The 20,037-nt window shown below is 47.6% G+C and overlaps 1 protein-coding gene across 2 annotated transcripts in view; it reads right to left on the reverse strand.

Annotated features, from left to right (window-relative positions):
• LOC138569960 (protein lifeguard 1-like) overlaps positions 1-20,037 on the reverse strand; it is a 969,207-nt gene that overhangs the window by 245,501 nt on the left and 703,669 nt on the right. For both annotated transcript variants that reach the window (XM_069648440.1, XM_069648439.1), the window contains 2 exons: positions 15,929-15,966; positions 15,747-15,834 (listed from right to left, as the gene is read on the reverse strand). In XM_069648440.1, the coding sequence (XP_069504541.1) occupies positions 15,747-15,834; positions 15,929-15,966 (126 nt within the window). The remainder of the gene's footprint in view (positions 1-15,746; positions 15,835-15,928; positions 15,967-20,037) is intronic.

Here is a 20,037-nt window from a genome sequence, read left to right on the forward strand (position 1 = left end):
TGCCCCCTTCTCACCCACTTCACGGAGGCCTCTATAGGCTGGGTGGCAAGCCCAGAGTAATATGTGAGCCCATACTTACCCCCATAAGGGAGGTGTAACAGACACTGCTAGGCAGTAAGTTTAATAGTGCGGGAGAGGTGCCCATATAGCCAGGTGATCTTCACGACCCGCTTGACTGTGTCACCAAGTCACCCCCACTCACTCTTGAGAACTCCTTTCCGGGGGGGTCAAAGGGAACAGTTGGATCAACGGGCATAGCAAGCGAAGTAAAACTTACACGGCCCAGTGCAGACCAACAATCAATAGTCCCAATCGTGGCTCCCAATTGAGATCTACACGAAACGGATGCATCGAAACTGACCCCAACACACCCTCCCATCTGACTCGGAGTACAGGGGCCCGACATGAACGCATGACCACAGAGCCGGAACTACTGTGACCCTAACTTTAACTAGCCTGGTACCTCAAAATATATGTCATCGGGGCCCCTCCCAACAGAGTACACTCAGGAGATAAAAGCTACTCACCGGGACAGGTCCCTAACTCAGATGCCGGGCACCAGAACCAAAAGCGCCCCGCCTAGGACGAAAGGTGTGTCTGGGAGACAAGAACACCAAACTGCCAAGTACTGGGGACAGACAAAACAGCAAGAACAGACCCCCCAGCTGACACAACCGGAATCATCTGAGCCACCCCCGGAAATACCTCAGAGAACTATGGATACAGATAACGGTAAACTGTTAACGTGCCTGAAAGGTATGGAGGCCAGAATGGCAGCAGCATTTCAGACCCAAATAGGTCAACTGAGGGAGGACATAAAATCCTCCTTGCAAGAAATCCGTAAAGAAGTAAACGAACTCGGGGACCGAGTTGACACAGTGGAAAGCGGCCTCTCCAACTTAACTGAGGAGTACAAGCAATCTAGCCTTCTACTGGATCAAATAGCTACGGCTACGAATAACCTGGAACTACAAGCAGAAGACCTCGAAAATAGGTCGAGACGATCCAATATATGGGTTTAAAGGCCTACCTGAATCGATCCCGGACAGCGAGCTCCGTGAAACACTCCAACTGGCCTTCAGTGACATACTAAGAGATCCAGCACCAAATCAATTGGATTCAATAGAATACACCGAGTTGGACCCAGAAGGAGTGACCCTGGGGCCCGCCCACGGGATGTGCTGGTGGCTCTCACCTCATTCATAACGAAAGAATACATTCTGAAGGCTGCCAGATCTAGCACTGGCCTGCAATTAATGCCATGAGATTAAACTGTTCCAGGATCTTGCCCTCTCTACACTTCACAAACGCAGTCTCATGCGCCCGGTGACAAAAACCTTACAGGGGAAACAAATCCCCTATCGATGGGCGTATCCTTTTGGCTTAATGTTCAACTGGGAGGGCAAACAGAGGCGAATAACTACATGTGAGGAGGGTTAGGCGTTACTAAATTTGGAGGAAGCCCCGAACTCTCCGGATAGAGACAGGACACGACAGCTACAAGATTCCGGGCCCAACCCGTGGGAATGGTCCACGGCGCGCAGAGGCAGACCGAGAAATGAATCAAAATTAGGTGGCCCACAAATGTGCCAGGACTATCAGAAACGCTAGTAGTCCCATACGATAGCTGAGTACACATTCTGACTGAGATCTGTAGATCAATACGCTGTAATACATACAAGCTTCTATAAGCAGTCGGTGCGGAGGCAGGCAATGCAAACCTATGGAATCCAACGCGAGACTTTACAACTTTGAGTTTCGCGCCCCTTGTGAATTGTTGTCCGACCTGACACCCCAAATAGTTAGTGGGGAGGATTCTATGGAACCCGGGTTGTTGAGGACACAAGGGGGGAGGGGGAGGGAGGGAGCGAGGGAGGGAAGGGAGAGACGGGGTGACAAGGAGGGGGTGGGGACAGTTATCAGAGATTAGCATATGGAGACGTAGCACGAGGCTCCGGAAAGATCCTAATAAGTTAAAGAAAGGGGATGTCAGTGCAACCTTATACAATGCTAAGGGCAAATATCCTCCTCCTAAATACACATGGCTGAATCAAATATAGTCTCTCTGAATGTCCAGGGTTTGAAATCTCCAGTTAAACGTCGGGTTATCCTCGATAGACTGGTAAAAATGCAGACAGAGATAGGGATACTGCAAGAGACGCACCTCCTCTCGAAAGATGAAAGGCGTATGGCACATCGAGCATTTCCGCAACAATACTTTGCTTCCAGTGGGGAGAAAAAGAGAGGGGTGGCCATACTAATGGGGAGGGCTCTAGCCTTTCAAAAAACCCAACTTTGTAGAGATAAAGAGGGGCGTTATCTGGGCTTGAAAGGGTTGATTAAAGGTAGAATGTACACAATCCTGGCCTTATATGCCCCCAATGAATGACAAGATGTGTTTATAACAAACTTACTGGGAACACTGGGTAGCTGGTGTGAGGGCCAATTAATAGTTGGAGGAGACTTCAACTGTGTCATGGACCCAGCCCTGGACAAAACACTCCCACCCACAAATGCAGACCAAAGAAATAGACAGGCACTGGGTCGGTTTTTTAGGGAAATGGGAGTCATTGAGACCGGCGATTCTTTCAAGGGGACAGCAGGGAATATACCCACTACTCGGCGGTTCATCTGGGCTATTCAAGAATAGATATGATCCTTGTCTCTACTACGTTAATTCCACAAATAACAGGGTTGGAAATTGGGGTGGAATATCACTCAGACCATGAGCCAGTGATAGTGGGTGTGGCTTGGAGGGAGGGAGATCACAAAAGTAAACCACCCTGGAGACTGAATGAAGTCCTACTGAGAGACATAGCACTCAGAGCACATATTGAGACCTCTATAACTATTTTAAAGAAAATGACAATGGGGAAACAAGCTGGGGGACAATCTGGGATGCAGGGAAGGCAGTGATCAGGGGTGAACTCATGTCACAAGCAACTGCATACTACCGAGAAAGAGCAATAGTGACTCATCGGCTAGAAACAGAGGTGAAAAATGTGGAAATACAACATAAAACTTGCCGCTCAAGGAAATCCCTGCGAGCACTTCCGAAGATCAGAACACAGCTCGAACATCATGCTGCTGACCAGATGGCCCTGTCACTACTCCGCACTAAACAGTCCTACTACATTCATGGAGGCAAAGCAAACCGATTTCTAGCGGCGAAACTGAGGAAGCGTAAAGCCCGCAACTATATAGCACAATTAAACGATGAACATGGGAAACCGCACACAGCAGAGCCAGACAAAATTAAAATAATTAAACACTTCCATGAGACATTCCTGAGCACCGAAAAACTGGACCCCACACAACAGATTGCCTATATAAGCTCTTTACCCCTTCCCCAAATAATAGAACAAGACAGAATCAGCCTTGGAAGTCCGATCTCAGCGCAAGAGGTCAGCGACGCCATCTCGCCCTTGCCAGCCAACAAAACACCGGGCCCCGATGGTCTCAGCAACGGTTACTATAAAACCTTCCGTATCCAATTACTCGGCCCACTGACAAAGCTTTATAACACTATCAGAGAAGAATGGAGAGTGACGTCAGACATGGAAAAGTCCACAACTATTCTGCCCTTGAAGCCCGCGAGGGATCCGCGCAACTGCGCAAGCTACCGCCCTATAACGCTATTGAACACTGATGCAAAGATTTACACGAAGATATTGGCTACCCGACTGATGAAAGTACTCCCAGATATAATACATCGATCAAGCGGGATTCATCACAGACCGTCACACACAGGACAATATCAGAAGGTCAAAAGACGTTATAGACGCTGGGAGACGGACGCAACAAGAGTTCGCAATAGCTGCCTTGGATGCCTCCCATGCATTTGACAGTATGGACTGGAACTATCTGTCTCTAATCTTGGAGCGCTTTGGCTGCGGCCCGGTGTTCACCAAGGTGCTACTAGCTAACTATCAAACCCCATCAACAACTCTCATGATCAATGGCCAGAAAACGGAACCGATCGAAGTCAGAAGAGGCACGAGACAGGGGTGTCCCCTGTCCGCGCTGATATTCGCAATGGCAATGGAACCGTGTGCCACGCGGCTCAGACTAGAAACCAACATCAAGGGCGTGACCCTAGGTTCCGAAACCCATAAACTCGCATTATATGCGGATGACATTATTCTCTACATGGGTGATCCAGGTAACACAATGCCCTGGGCAATGGCTAAATTAGAGGAATTCAGTCAAGTCTCGGGATTTTCTGTAAATTTCCCTAAATCAAAAGCAATGAACATCACCGCGAAGAGGGAAAGGATAGCAAGGCTAGCGCAATCATACCCATTGACATGGGCGAAAGACTCCCTTGACTACCTGGGAATACGGCTAACCACGGAACGAAGTAAACTTTTCCAGGCGAACATCACTCCCTTATGGAAGCAATTACAAGAAGACATGCTCAAATGGGAATCCCAGGAATTATCGTGGTTTGCCTGCATCACGGCAGTAAAAATGACCATACTCCCACGCCTACTTTATACGGTAAGCTCAATCCCGGTGTCCATCCCACCAATCAAGATCAAAGAACTGCAGAAAGCAATCGTTAAATTCATATGGCAAGGCAAGAGGCCAAGGATCCAGAAGGGTATCCTAATGCGACCCCACTCCTGGGAGGCCTCGGAGTACCAGACGTGGGCAGATACATATTGGCAGCACACCTAGCCCCTATGCTGCGATGGGCCAAGGTGGTGCAGAAAAGAACAATCAGTCACGACGACCCCTCTGATCTCACTCCTAGGTCTGAAAGCTAAACACAGAGAAGGTGGTGGTGCCCTCCTGGAATCCACAAAGGGGTCCTTGCAGAGCTGGGATGTAGCCAGGAAACAGAAACGTATCCCACCGGGTCTGGGCCCATATTCACCTATACTACATAACCCAGAATTTTCTCCAGGCCTCCGAGGCAAAGACTGGGAGGGATGGAATGAAGTCGGGACCCTGAATTTGGCAGAGATGTACAGAGATGGCTCCCCACTGCACTTCACGGACTGCCAGCAGAAATTTGGTATAGGAGAAAGGGAGCGATACAGGTACTTGCAAATCAGACATTGGATAACTCAACCCATAGTGAAAAGAGCGGGCACACGGTCACCGTCCGGCTTGGAACTAACCTTACAGGAGGGCCAGACCAAAAAAGGGATCACCAGACTCTATAAACTCCTTTCAAACTCCCAAACGTCAGATCGCCTCCTATATCAAATGAACTGGGAACGAGACTTACAAGAATCCATAACGGAAGAAGAGTGGTGCAAAATATGGTCACGAGCGCATGGTATCTCCAGATGCACCACGATTAAAGAATCCGCCTATAAAATGTGTTTTAGGTGGTATATGCCCCCACACCGTTTACATAAGATTACCAAGACCTACTCGCCGTTCTGCTGGAGAAACTGTGGCGATAGAGGGGACTTAATCCACATGTGGTGGTCATGCCCCAAGGCAACGGTCTATTGGAAGGAGATTCTGGGCCACATTAAAGATATTACAGGTGTGGACCTTCCGATGTCCCCGAAAACTATCCTATTAGGTGTCCCGATCGAGGGCAAATATGCAATGTCCGGGGCGACCGCCACCCTCATTACTCATTTGCTAACGGCTGCAAGGATGACCTTAGCGCAAAACTGGAAAAAGGAGGAGGGCCCCATAGTGGCATGGTGGGTCAAGTTCTGGGGCGTGATGGCTATGGAGAAAATCTGTGCACTTACAGCTGGAAAATATCAAAAATTTCTGGCGACCTGGTCCCCGTTCCACGAATGTGTGAGCGATAAAGAGGCCCTCTTTTTTAAACCCCGGCTTCTCAGGAGTATACATGTCATATGAGGGATTACAACAGCACGGAGGAATGAACTCAGGACTAACCCTAAATGGTACCCTTTCATATGTTGATCTCTGTAATGTGTTATGGTATTTTGAAGTGTTAGTTAAAGCAGGGAGGAGGGAGGGAAGGGGAAGACAGAAGGGGAAAGAGGTTGGGGAATTACAAAATGGAAAACGAAGAACTTTCAGAGGTTAAGACGCTTCGCCTATTGTTGGTTAACATCAGAAAGAGAGGGAGGTTGATTAAGAATGTTACCTTACTGGTTCTGAACTGTTTTGATATACGTGTATGCCTCTGATCCAAAAATAAAGTGTTTAAAAAAAAAGAATAAGAAATGTCAGCTGCATAACAGCGCATGCCTTCAAAGGAGAGCCTTGTGGACGCGGTCTGTAAAGCGCTAGACTGCAAGTGGGCTGAGAAAGACACTAGCGTGCACATAGGCGTGCACATGGGCGTGCAGAGGGCGGTGACACAGCCAAACAACAAACGCAGGCTGTGTGTCCCTCCTCCCCTGCCATCCTACTCCAAGCGCCTCTCCCTAAATTGGTAGTTTTGCTTATAAGTGGTGCTACAGCATATGCACAAGAAAATACCATTGGTACATGTATTCAGAATGGATCCACACATTAAATGTTGAATGTTAGGCTTTTACTAAGTGAGGATGGCGAGGTCGCGACTATTCCCTTAGTGCATATCAGGTAAGAGCACAGACAGAAGGTTTAGTTCACCCAAAGGGGTAGCCAAGAGCAGCCCGGGAACACCACCTGGCTGTTTTTGCAAGTGGTTTGATTTTGTGTGGCTTTACTTAGGGCCAAATAAAGGCTACCCAGCAACAGGGCCGGCCTTAGGTGCCAATAGCCCCCCAGGCCACCAGCTGGGGGGGCGGGGAGGGCTTTCAAGGGCTACCCCGATCTGGCATGGTGGGAGAAGTGTCCTTTTGAAAGTAAATGTGCTTATGGGAGAAGGGCATTTAACAACAATAGGGTGCTGGCACGCTATTGAGATAATTACCTGCCCGTTGATACAAAGGAGCAGGGAGGTTTTCATTAACATAGGGCGCTGATGCTTGCATCAGCGCCCTATTCTATTCATTAACTCCCTGCTCTGGATCTGGAGTGAGGAGATAATCACCTTAATAGGCTACTGTAGTACCATTTTTTTGCTAAATGCGGCCGCACATGCGAGCACATTTAATTTCAAAAGGACACCTTCTCCCACCACTGAAAAGAAACATTTGGCTCCTCCAAATGAGATCCCCCCCTGACAATTGACACTGGGGGTGCCAAATTGTTGTCTTTCTGCCCTGGGGGCTGCTGCCACTAAGGCCGGCACTGCCCAGCAATATGTGCATATGGAAGCAAACTACTCACTCAAGGCTCGAAGTAAGCTAGGATAACTGACCTATAAAGTTAATTTGCTAATTTTTTTAAATTTTTTTTTTTATTTTACTTGTTATAATTTACAAAAAATTTTTACAAGAAAAGAAAAAGAGAATATGGTACAATTCTCTACTCCAATTGTCTCATCACTTCGTCTGTCTAGTAACATCAGTGGTTTCAGGTATTCCATAGACGGATCTTTTTCAGGTCACCTCCCCCGAATGATTCCACCTTGTGTTTTTAGAGTTTCAAATTCATGAAGAACTGGGAAACCGCTATTACGTAACTGGTGTTGTCTCCCTCAATTAAGCGGTTCCACCAGTCCTCCTCGTTACACGTTCTTGACTCCTTCAATAAATGGCCCAAGTGTGCCATTCTCAGCCTTATTAAAGCGCCACACACTAAGAGTAAGTGGCGCAGCGTCTCTGGTTGCGTCTTGTTTTTACAGAATCGGCAACTGTTGTCAGGGGTTAGTTTCCTGATCGCTTTGATCTCGTTTGTTGGCAAGAGATTCATTCGCACTCTTAGGAAGGTTTCACGTATAGTTTTACTTGGAAATTTTTTTAAGTAGTTCGGTAGATCATTTAAGCCTCTCGTTATTGGTGGCAAGTGGCTTATCAGTTTACTTCTTTGGTCCAAGGATGTTGTCTGTATCCAGTCGTGTTCCTGCAATTTTCGTTTTACTTTATTCGGATTCAAGATAAGTTCTTCCTCAGGGTTATTTATTTCCACCTGTTTTTTTTTTATGTTCTTTCGTCCAACACATCAGAATTTTGCTTTTCTGTGCTTCGATTTCCGTGTGGATAATAGACATTACATTCGGTCAGGTGCTAGTCAGTGATTTCCTGTATAGCATTAGCGAGTTTCTAGCAACCATCAATTCCAATGATTGCAGACACAGTTCCTGGCGTATGGTCTTAGCCGGTGTGGATTGCGGTAGGTTCAAAGTGTGTTTCCAGAACACACCTTCTAATCGTTTCCAGAAATCTGAGGGTATCGCCAGTAGTGCGTCTGCACCGTAGATCAAGGACGGGACCACCTTCCCTTTGTAAAATTGAATAAGTGGGATTGCTGTAAATCGGCCAAATCTTCTGTCAATTATTTTTGCTTGACGTGCCAATTTTTTTGCCTTCTCTAATAGGTGCAGTTGCATAGGGTGCTCTTGTTTGTTATTGCTGAGGATTACCCCCAGGTATTTAAATTGCACCACTTGTTCTATTTTCTCACCTTCCAGGGTCCAGCTAAAATTCTCTGTGCGGGTGGTTTGTTTCTCCATGATCATAACTTTGGTTTTGGCCCTATTAATCTCCAAGTTGTTCTTCTCTATATATAGTGCCAAAGCGTTTAGTTGGCGCTATAGACCAATCGGAGTGTAGTCCATTAAAATAAGGTCGTCGGCGTAGAGTAATCTTGGGATCTTGACCTTCCCTACTGTAGGTGGAAAAGACCGTATCTCCTGGCCGCTTTCTTCAATATCCCAGAGATAGGAGTTGAACAGTGTTGGTGCAAGAGGGCATCCTTGCTTTACTCCTCTCGTCGTAGGGATTAGCTCAGTTAGCATCCCTCCTTGGTTTAAACGCACTCTTATAGAGGTGTTCTGGTGCAATGCTCTAATGGGCCCCAAGATGTTTTCTGGACAATTTCTCGCTGTTAGTTTTCCCCAAAGTATTTCACGGTTGACCTGGTCAAAAGCCTGGACCAGGTCAATAAAAGCAAGGTAGATCTTTTGGTCTCCTTCTTGTGTCTTGCTTTTTAGGGTGGTTGGGTGGTTAGTAGGAGAATGTTTGGTGCGCTTCCCCCATCTTTCACGAACCCTGATTGTAGGGGGTCCTCATGCCCTGATTCTCTAGACCATTTTTGAAAGTTTTCTAACAACAGTGAGCCGAACACCTTCCCAGCAACGTCTAACAATGCGATCGGTCGGTAGTTCTTAGGTTGGTCTCTTGGCCCCGACTTATAAATTGGGACAATTGTTGCTGTAGTCCATGACACGGGTATCGATCTTGTTTCATTGCATTTTTTAAGTACCTCGTATATAAAGTTTGACCATTCTACAGCATGTTCCTTCAGGTCTGCGTTAGTGATACCGTCGGGCCCAGGGGCTCTTGAGTTGTTCAGTCGGACAAGTTTTCTTCTTATGTCCTCCTGATCCCATGCATTTTCCCAAGATGAGTTTGACATTTCTTGGTTATCGCGCAAAAAACCATGTTCTTTGTTGGGAAGATCGACATAGCTCTTTTTCCGGACTACTTTCGTGAAGTGGGTTGACCATGCTTCTTCTCCCACGTAATTATTTATCAGATCTTTTTGTGAGTCTGACGTATTCCTGATTAGGGTCCAGAAATCTCTGGTTCTCCTACTGCATATTGTCTTCAGCATACCTGCTGCATCGGCTTGGTTCATGCTTTCTCTGTGTTGTCTCAGCCAGTTTTTATAGGTCCTTGTTGCTATTTTCATTTCATTAACTAGTTCAGCAGTAGGTGATTTCTTAACTTGTTGCTTTAGTTTCCTCATTTTTTTCCTTTCTTCCACAATTCCTTTGTTAAATTCGTGTTGGTGGATTTTTGATTTATCATTTTGCCGGAACTTTCTTTTGACTTCATATACTTTTAACAAAGGTTGATAGTCGATATTATTTTCCGTGTTCGTTCGGTTGTTTACTTTGCTGGTATTTTTGTATGAGTCTGTTAGCTCCACAACTGCACTAGCCGACAGTCTTAGTTTTGTGCCACTACTATCGGTCTCAATTTTTGCTTCCATAATTGGTTTTATTCTTATTGTGCATGCCCATTTTACCTTTAATAGGTTGTGATCACTATTGGCCGTTCTCACAACCTCGTACTCTGTTATAGTTTTAAGTAGCTCATCAGAAACAAAGATGTGGTCTAGGTTTGCTGCAAAGTTATCTCTCTCCCATGTCGGTATTCTCGTGTTGTCTGTGTGTACTGATGTTTGTAAGCTCTGCAGACCCCAGGCAGTCATTGCCTTAATCCAGAGATGCCCACGTACCATATTCAATGGCACCTTCTTACCAGTCCCGTATTTCGAGTTGGGTTTTGGGCAGATCGCGTTAAGGTCTCCACATAAAATGACAAATTTCGGTGTCCATTCCAGGTGTATTCTTTCCAGAATGTTGTCTGCCATTTCCAAGTAGTCCTCGTTTTTAATCACTGCGGGATTCCAATATGTGTTCAACACAATTATTACTTCGTCCTTTGCAGTGTTTTTACTGTTTACTGACAGCTGGTTCGACCAGTTCAAAAGAGACCCCTGGAAATGGCTGTTTGAGATCACCGATTCGAGGTAATGTAGTCCCGATCCAGATCTAATGGCGGTCAGCAGGCCTGAGGAGGGGCGCCCTTTGTTTGGATGATCCGCGGGGGCGAGGTAGGTTTCGTAACCCTCCAAAAATGGCTTCTTAGTTAAACACGTTTCCTGCAGGCAGATGACGTCAAACTCTCCCAAGTTGACGTCGCTCTCTGTCAGGAGGCGGCTAAATCCCCGAGTATTCCAACATGCCATGACGATGTTGTCCTTTTCCAAAGGCCTCACGACGTCGGTCCCGGGTCCTGCCTTGGTATCCCTCCGTGTCTTGCATGGCTACCTTCTTTTTCCTGATGCTTTCGCGGGAGCCATCTTAAGATTCAGATCTTCTCCATCTCCAGGGTTAGTGCTTGCTGCTGGTTCATCGTTGACCGTTTCACTAACTTCTTGAACGAATGTGATTTTTATCTTCCGTAGGGGACCTTTTGGGTATCTATCGTTATTCACAGCATCGTGATCAGTACTTGCATCTTCATTCATGTTGTTTGATTTTACTCTTTGATCATCTCTGTCTAGGATGCTTGTCTGCTTCTCTATCTTTGTTCCTTCCTTTCTCTGTGTCCGCTCTTTGTTTGAGCCAGAAGTAGTCTCGTCCTGATTATTAAATGAATCTTTTTGGCTTAATCTCAGATTTGCGTTTTGTGACTGTTGTAGTTTCGCGCCAGTTGTTCGACAGTCCAATAAATCATAGCCCAACATTTGAAAGCTTTCTTGTTCCGAAGTCAGCATTTGTCTAATTACCGGGGAGGGAATATGTAAATAAACACAGTCTCTTTTACCCGTGGTACTGAACTCCACGATCTTGATGTCATCAGTGTTGATCTGCCTTAGTTTTGGAATGCAGTTCAATAGGGCCATGATGTTTTTCCGATTCAGGATCAAGTTATCTCTGTTCTCCCCTACCCGTTCCAGTTTAAAAGTTCTTTCGCTGCCTAGCCTTTTACTGTACGGGGTGTGGGTATCTTGTTCTTTGACTCAAGCTTGTTTTCTATCAGCCTTTGTGTTGTGCTCCTTAATTTGTTCCAATATGAATCTGCTCTTTTCCTCTTTGTTGTTGTGGGTTGCAGATCGCGACTTCTCCTCTATACGGCAGTTCGTATCTCCTTTGGTATGTGGGGCTGCAGGCTTCAGGTTTATTGCTGCGGCTGTCCTAGTGCTCCTTTTGGGGTCTTTCTCTGAGTTCGCCGATTCCAGAGGATATTGATTCGAAAGTTGTTTTCTGCTGTATGCCTTAGCTACTTTTTCCCGTCTTTCTGCCAAAGTAAGGAAAGGGCTCAGGTTTTGGGCATCTTCATTTGCTTCAATTCCGCAGTCCTTTCTCGGAACACTCATTTTTTGCCTCTCTGATAGGGATTCTAGTTCCGAGTTTTCAACCGAGTATACCGACAAATCCAATAAATCGATACTTTCTGCAGACTCATCTATGATCTGATAGTTCTTGGTTGGGTTGTCGGCCAAACTCGTTTCTTCTGTGTTCGATGGTTCCGTATCCTGGAATACCACCGCTCTGTTTTTTAGTTCTTTGTTTTCCCTAACTTTTGTTTTCTGATTGTCTCTTTGGTTCTTTCCTGATACTACCTTAGAGGGTTGGGGATCCTCATTTGTTGCCTTTTCCCCTCTCTTGTTCGGTGGTCTTTTTCCCTTTGCAAAGAGCGGGTATAGTTTCGTGGTCATCCCTCGATTGTCGAGTTCTTTTTGATCCCTGGGTCCGGGATTGTTTGATCTCTGGGATTTACTTTGTGGCTCTGTTTCCAGTTCCTCCACGATCTCCTCTATAGTGAATGAATCGTTTTCTGCAAACGTAGTTACACAGCCATTTGATTGATGCTTCTTGGATAAAGGCGGGGCGGCGCGCCTCTGTTCTTTGCATGCTTTTGTTGGCTGCGCTTTTTCCAGGGTTTCCTTAACTTCCTCTAAGGGTTTTGATTTGGCTACTTCGTTCTGTTGTTCCCTCGGTAGCTGCACGTCATCTGTCACGATTGTAACTGAGGCTACTTTTGTAGGTGTCTTTGTTTGTCCAGCCAGCGTGACTTTCCCTAATATTGTCTCGTTCTCCACTACCACGGCCGGATTGTCCAGGTTTCCTGTGGCATCACCCTGTGGTTTATTAGCTGGCGTAGTTCTCCCATTTCTCATTTCTAATGCTGTGATGTATCCTTCAATAAATGTCCTTTTTGTATAAAGCATTGCTACCAAAGTTGTCTGGTCCTTTAAGGCCTCATGAATGGATTTGTACAATTTGCAGTATGGTGTCAAAGCGATAGTTATTGCCGACATTATTGTCAAGATGTCGACTTGTTTTGTTGACGTTTCTTTCTCGTTATTCGAGTCCAGGGTTGAAGATCTCCTATTCCTCGGTGGGGATTGTAGATGGGTATTGTACAAGGTGTTCGACCCCTGTTCTGTGTTCTTTGTGTGTTTCTCAGCGTCACTGATCACGTTCCATGGGACACCCGATGGTTGTTTCCTTTGGTCCACACCAGTCCTTGGCGTTTCCTTCGAGCCGGGCCTCGAGTTTGTTTCTCTTAAAGGGAAATCTTTATCAAATGTCATTGTATGGAGTGCTTCTTGTCTAGGGTTGATTCATAGCTCTTGCCTATATTTGCCTTAATATTTTCACTCAGGGCCAGAACACTTCCGTTTATCGTGTGATTTTTGCTTGTCCCCGGACTGTCAGTCTGGGGCTTCGTTGAGTCCTCGTGTGATTCCTTGGTTGTGGACCATTTAGATTTGTGGTTCCCTTCCAGTTGTAATTCGGGGTCTTTGAAGTACCGAATTCCTGTTTTTAGGAATGGACCGGAAGGGTACGTTTTAGTTCCTGGCTATACACACTATCCCCTAAGTGGGGTTTCATTTATAGACATGCTGGTGCCATCTAGTAAGTCTGCATCAGACACTTCGTCCAGCATCGTTAGATCCTTCCCTAACGTGTTTTGGAGGAATCTGGTCATTGAATTTGAAGTTGCAGTCTTTGCTCTCCCTCTCGGGATGGTTTTGCGGGTTACTCTCCTGTTGCTTAGCTTAGAGGATTCAAAGAAGGACGTTTTATACGTCAATTTAGCTGTTCTTTTTGTGCTGCCTTTTCTTGCGAAATTTTCCCTAAAGTGTTTTCCTTTAGGATTTAAAGTCATTGGTTTATCCTCTGATAGTGGAGAGTTGTTGCTTTGTTCTGCTTCTTCAATTTCATCTCCATTACGATCTCCTAAACCATCTTCCTTGTCTATGTTTGTATCCTTTCCATCAGTGAGCTTTTGTACTTGAATGACCCCTGGCAATAATTGATTTTCTTTTCTGAGTTCTTCACTTGGACTAATTAGGTCTGGTCCTGTCATTTGATGATGAATCTGGATAATAACGTTCGACACGTTATTCGGGTTCACTTTTACTGCGCCAACACTTGCGACTCTCTTAGATGTTGCCGTGCCTGGGGTCTGTAACGCCCCCTCCGCGGGCTGGTCTGGCGGGAGCGACTCTTGGGCCACACCCCCCGACTCCCGGCGATGACAGGCCCTGGAGCTCCGCCCCTCCCGCCTCGTCAAGCGCCTCCGCGTCACCCACTGTTTGGTCCGGGCTCCTCTCTCCCTCCGTACCCCCTCCCGACGAAAACCGCCGCTCCAGCGGCGGCTCCCGCAGCGAGGGTGAAGACCGCTGCTCGTCCATGCCGGGGAGCACCGGAGGACTTCCTCCCGCTCCAACTGGGAGCATGCCGACCTCCCCAACTCCCGCACCCCCCGCCCCCTCTGCGGACCCACCACCAGGTAGGGGGGACTCCACGGTTCGGCGGGAGGGTTGAGGGGGTGTTTGTGGGTGTCTGAGGGTGTTTAAGGTAGTGTTTATGTTTTTGCCAACAAGGAGGAAGGGGGAGGGGGCAGGAGAGGAGGAAAAAACTTGCTCATGAGCGTTGTCAACGTTCTCCTTTTCCTCCTCGTTTACGATCGTGGAATTTTGAAATGTTTTAATTATTCCGGATGTTTCATCTACAAGTGGTGGGGGAGCATAAGAGGTTGTGTTGTGGAGCGTTGATTTTGGAAAAAGAAAGATGTTCTGTTGCGTACCTGACTCCACCTGTATGTTTATAGGTGACGGTGACGGTGAGACCAGTAGTCGTTGGCGCAGTCTGGGTAACTGGTTCAGCGGGCTTCTCTTGTCCAAACCGAAGTCCTCACGACCAGGTCGTTTGCTCCGCGTGCTTTGTCCTGTATCCTCCATTTTTGGGGTACAGGCAACCGGGCAGGCCACCCCTGTGCAGCCCCGGACTGCACCAGACTGCTTCCACCTCAGCTTCCAACTCCGCGGCCGCTCCGCGGTGTATGGTGGTTTTTCAAGGGTGGGCTCCTCCTCCAATAGCAATGGACAACAGACTGCTCAGCACAGGGGGGACTGCACCAGACTGCTTCCACCTCAGCTTCCAACTCCGCGGCCGCTCCGCGGTGTATGGTGGTTTTTCAAGGGTGGGCTCCTCCTCCAATAGCAATGGACAACAGACTGCTCAGCACAGGGGGGACTGCACCAGACTGCTTCCACCTCAGCTTCCAACTCCGCGGCCGCTCCGCGGTGTATGGTGGTTTTTCAAGGGTGGGCTCCTCCTCCAATAGCAATGGACAACAGACTGCTCAGCACAGGGGGGACTGCACCAGACTGCTTCCACCTCAGCTAATTCATTAGCTCAGTGATGCATAACTACATACCAGTTCTTTAGGAAGTTTTTAAAATGCCAATAATACAAATTCCAGCAGCGGAGGAACAGTGTGGGGCATACGTGAGTGGGGGACGGAGGATCAAAGGGATACCCCCCCCTGTAAAAAAAAAAAAAAAAAAAAAAAAATGACAGGAATAGTGTTGAACCGTCATAGTAAACTGTGCATAGGCAACCATACATGGCCAGGTTGGCCATGTATGGTTGCCTATGTTACGCCCAGTCCCTACGGTGCTCCCAGTTCTTACATTGAGGCGAATATTATGGACATACTATTATCATTCATGCCCAACCATAGGAACACAAACAACCAGGATGTTCCAATGACCACGATAACCGGCCCATCTTTACTATGGAAACAGTATTCACATTTATACACATACCTGCTGTAATAGGTTTGCTAAATGCAAGATTACCACGTGGTTACCAGAAGGAATTCGGAATTGTATTTTTGGTGGCGTACACATTTGCTAATTGCTATTGCAGGTTACACGTCACAGTGCACAATACACACCTTTGTCTGAAATGCAAAAAGAGACATCCCCAAGGTGACAAAAGCTGTTGCTCCAACAGCCCACATCACTGCATCAGCGTCGAAGAGGCTGAAACACAAAGTTCAAACAGTTATTAGTTTATAAATCACCCGTGTGGAATGGTGGCATATCTTTTTATAGTCATTAAGAAACCATGACTTACGCTGACACTGCTCCCAGCATTAAACCTTCAAAGATTGTCTACAAATGAAAAAGAGAAGCCATCATGAGACACATAAACCTTTGCTAACTAGAAACAGAAACAAGTTCATCTTTATTTGAAGAAGCCCATTAGTTTGTAGAATCGTCTAGAGATGGCTGCGTAGCACGCTCATTCTTGGTACACTCTGCGTTTCACTCGTTACGTAATGCAGTTATCAGATATTTACAACAGGCCAAATTCAACAATAAACAATCTCTACTGCCCCTTCAAACACAATGGCGAAAATATCCATAAAGAAATGTACTTCAACACTGTCTATGCTGCACTATTTTTCTTTAAGTTTTCTCGGGTCTTTTTGGAGCAGAGAGAGACAACTTATGTATGCCAAGGGTTCCCAAGACCAGAGTACACAAAGCAAAGGCACAATTGATAGAAGACATGCAGGGACCTGGAGGGGTATTGGGTGATGACACACGGCCCCAAACACAACCCACTTTTTTAAACTGTTCTCCCTTCCCAAAATGTTTAGGCTGATTCCACTTCTGCTTAAAACACAACACATTATAACGGGCCTGTAACATAAGTGAGGAGTGCAGAAGGAACACCCTTCAATTTAGCGGCTATTGTAGGATCAAGAAACAGAGACCTGAGCCGAATATTATATTACAAGATGCACCTCCATATGTCGATGAGCTCAATAAGACTGTGTCCCCAGTGGGGGGACCACAGGCGTCACAAAGCCAACCAAGGCTGGTCAGATGAAGAGGCCCAATACGAAGAGGATGTCAGGATTGCTGAACATTGTAGGCGAGTACTAGGTGTTATGTAGTCATGTGATGGGGTGGCGATAAGCCGGCGCATGTTCCAAAATAAAAGGGGCGCTCCCACGCCTGAGTAGCAGTGTGCGCCCGGAGCCCAACGGCAGCAGACCCATGTCTGACTGGTTCTTCACGGCGGGCGGAGGGCCTGCACTCCGGGGCTGCAAGAGTGTGCGCAATAACCCTTAACATTGGCAACGAGGACAGCGCCTGGGCAGGGGAAAGGATTTTCAGTCCGCACTGCGTCGGCGGGTGGCAGCAGTCGTTCCTTTCAGCATCTGTCAGTTGCAGTTTGCGCTAAGACGTTAACTGCCATTTCTCATCCTCCCGGTTGCAGCATCTCCTGCATGGGGTGCCTGTGCACCCAAGGGGTCTTTTTGGACCCACTGAGATGCACCCTATGGTGTAAGCACCACATGGAAAGCCCGAAGGGGGCCTTCATAAAAAACTACAAAAAGGGACGTTTTCTCTGTATGAGTGTGGGAACCCGGACACACTTCACCAGTGGGTTTATGCAACAAGTGTGGTGTTGGGAAGAGCGGCATCCTACCTCAGAGTGGAATTGGGAAGTTCCTGAGTTGCAGCTTCAGCCTACCCAGAGGTGCTCATGCGCTCTGGCACGTGGGAGTTGCGGCCTCCACGTTCAAGGAGGTGCCTGTGTGCTCAAGCAAGTGCAGTCTTAAAAGGGAAGGCGAACCATGAGTGAGGAAGAAGGCGACTCTCAAATGGACGGCAAGGCACCTGCAGCAGGTGCATGTCGATCAAGAGGAGGCCCTTGCCAACAAGGCTCCTTGGCCCCAATGCCAGATTTCGATATGTCCGGTAACCCATCTAACCTGGGGCCAAAATGGATCCCCTGGGTTGAGAGACTGGACATGTACTTCAGGGCCACAGGGGGTACGGATAAAGAGCCAAAAGTGTCCATGCTCATATACTCGGCTGGATTAGAAGTGCATACAATCTTTAAAACCCTTACACCAGTTCACAACTTGTACCAGGCCATGAAGGACTGCCTATTGGAGCATTTCATGCCACTCATGAACCAAGACTACGAGAGGTTTGTCATGTGTGCTGCCAAACAGAAGGAGGATGAGTCTCTTGACAAGTACTATGGTCGCCTCAGACACCTACCAGCAATGTGTGCCTGGGAAAAACGAAGAAGGGATGGTCCGAAATCTGCTAATACAGGGCTGTGCGTCTGGGAAATTACATCAGGTACTGTAGGAGCCTGGACTCACTCTGGCCCGCATCCTGCAGATGGGTAAGTCTTATGAGCTGGCAGAGGTGCAAGCCACCAAGATGGACACAGCCATCCGGTCGCTCAAGTTGGAGGACGTGTGCAAACTGAGCCGACGGCAAGTGGCCACGCACATGAAACCCTGGTGGACCTCTAGGAGGGACCACTAGGATGGAGAAAGAAGAAAACCCCACACCCTGCCCAAGGTGCAGATAAGACCTCGCTCATGCAGGCGAATGCCCGGCAAAGTGGAGGGTGTGTGGACGGTGTGGGACAATGGGACACTTTGCCAGAATGTGCAAGGCCCCCACTCCAGTAGCAATCCCCAGAGGACCGAGTAGGACGTCAGTCACAGTCTCACGATGCCAACGACAGGTAGCAATGGTGGACCATGAAGAGGAAGTGGAAGAGCGGGACCTAGCAGAGGAAGAGGAAGCAGAGGAAGAGATATGCTTTATCTCAAGCATTGGCTCGCTGAAGACCCAGAAAAGGAGACTGCCTAAGTGCATGGTAACCATTTAAGGGACAGAAACGCTGTCCTAGTGGATACAAGGGAAGCAGTGTGGGTAATGGCTTTCCAGCACTACGAAGCCATCCTGCAGCCGCCACCACTAACCACGGCAAATGCCAAGATTTTCACATTCAGAGGCACGCAACCCTTCCCACTGAAGGGCATCTGCACAACCCAGGTAACTCATGACGGAAGACAGATTAAGTCTACATTTTTTGTTGCAGACTTTAGCAAGGATACACTATTGAGCTGTGCCACAGCTGAGGCCTTGGAGATCGTGCACTTCGCATATGGAATGTACGGTGAAGACCTCATGGGCGTCCTGGAGAAGGTCAAAGACATATTTGTTGGGGTTGGGAAGTTGCGGGGTGAACCTATCAAATTACATATCGACAAGTCAGTCTGCCCAACGGCTCTCAAGCACCGTCGGATACCATTCTACCTCAGAGGATGTGTGGATCAAGAACTTGAAAACCTAGTGAACCTGGACATTATCGAGAGGGTGGAAGGAACAAACCCATGTGTGTCTACTATAGTGGTGGCGCAGAAGCCAAAACAACCCAGGTCGGTGCGAATAAGTGTAGACATGAGACTCCCCAACCTGGCCATCAAAGGGAAAAGGAACTTAACTCTGACAATGGATGACTTGGTGGGGGAACTGAAAGGAGCCTGGTGTTCTTGAAACTGGATCTAAGGTCCAGCTACCACCAGCTGGAGCGCCATCCAGACTCCTGCTATATCACAAAGTTTACGACTCACCGGGGCCTATACCAGTACAAGCAACCCAGCTTCGGGATATCCTCGGCAGCGGAAGTGTTTCAGAACCTAATTCGAGGGGCCTGGGCTGGGCTAGACTGCGTTATCAACATGAGTGATGGCATACTCGTGTTAGCAGCTTGGGAGGCAGAACACATGGGAAGATTGGAAAAGACACTGGAAAGAATTCAACACCTGGGCCTCACCCTTCACAATGAGAAATGTGAATTCCTGCGGCAGCAGATCGAATTCTTTGGTTTCATTTTTCACAAAGGTGGCATATCGCCCGCCCCACGCAAAGTACAGGACATCCAAGAGGCGAGTCCACCAGGAAGTGCATAAGAGATCAGAAACTGTTTTGGAATGGTCACGTACTATGGGCGTTTTATCCCGAATCTTGAGACCATATCCACACCCCTTAGACTACTCACCAAGATAGACAAGGCATGGGAGTGGACCCTGAAAGAACAGGGTGCGTTCGAGGCCATAAAGGAGGTGCTCACCGGAAATGAAACCATGGCATTCTTCGATCTGCAGAAGGAAACGGATATCGTGGTGGACGTCAGTCCGGTGGGGCTGATGGCAGAACTGACAAGACTCGCAAGGGCTGGGGAGACCTGTAGTGTATGCGAGCAAGACCCTGTCCAGCCCGGAACAACGGTACCCCCAAATTGAGAGGGAGGCATTGGCGGTGCTGTTGGTTTGCCGTCATTCACGGATCTACATTATGGGCAAGCTGGTGACTGTGGTCCTGGACCATAATCCGCTATTACCGATAATGGTGGGC

Source organism: Ambystoma mexicanum, chromosome 2q (assembly GCF_040938575.1).
Source record: "Ambystoma mexicanum isolate Mex_15411 chromosome 2q, UKY_AmexF1_1, whole genome shotgun sequence".
NCBI classification, from domain to species: domain Eukaryota; kingdom Metazoa; phylum Chordata; class Amphibia; order Caudata; family Ambystomatidae; genus Ambystoma; species Ambystoma mexicanum.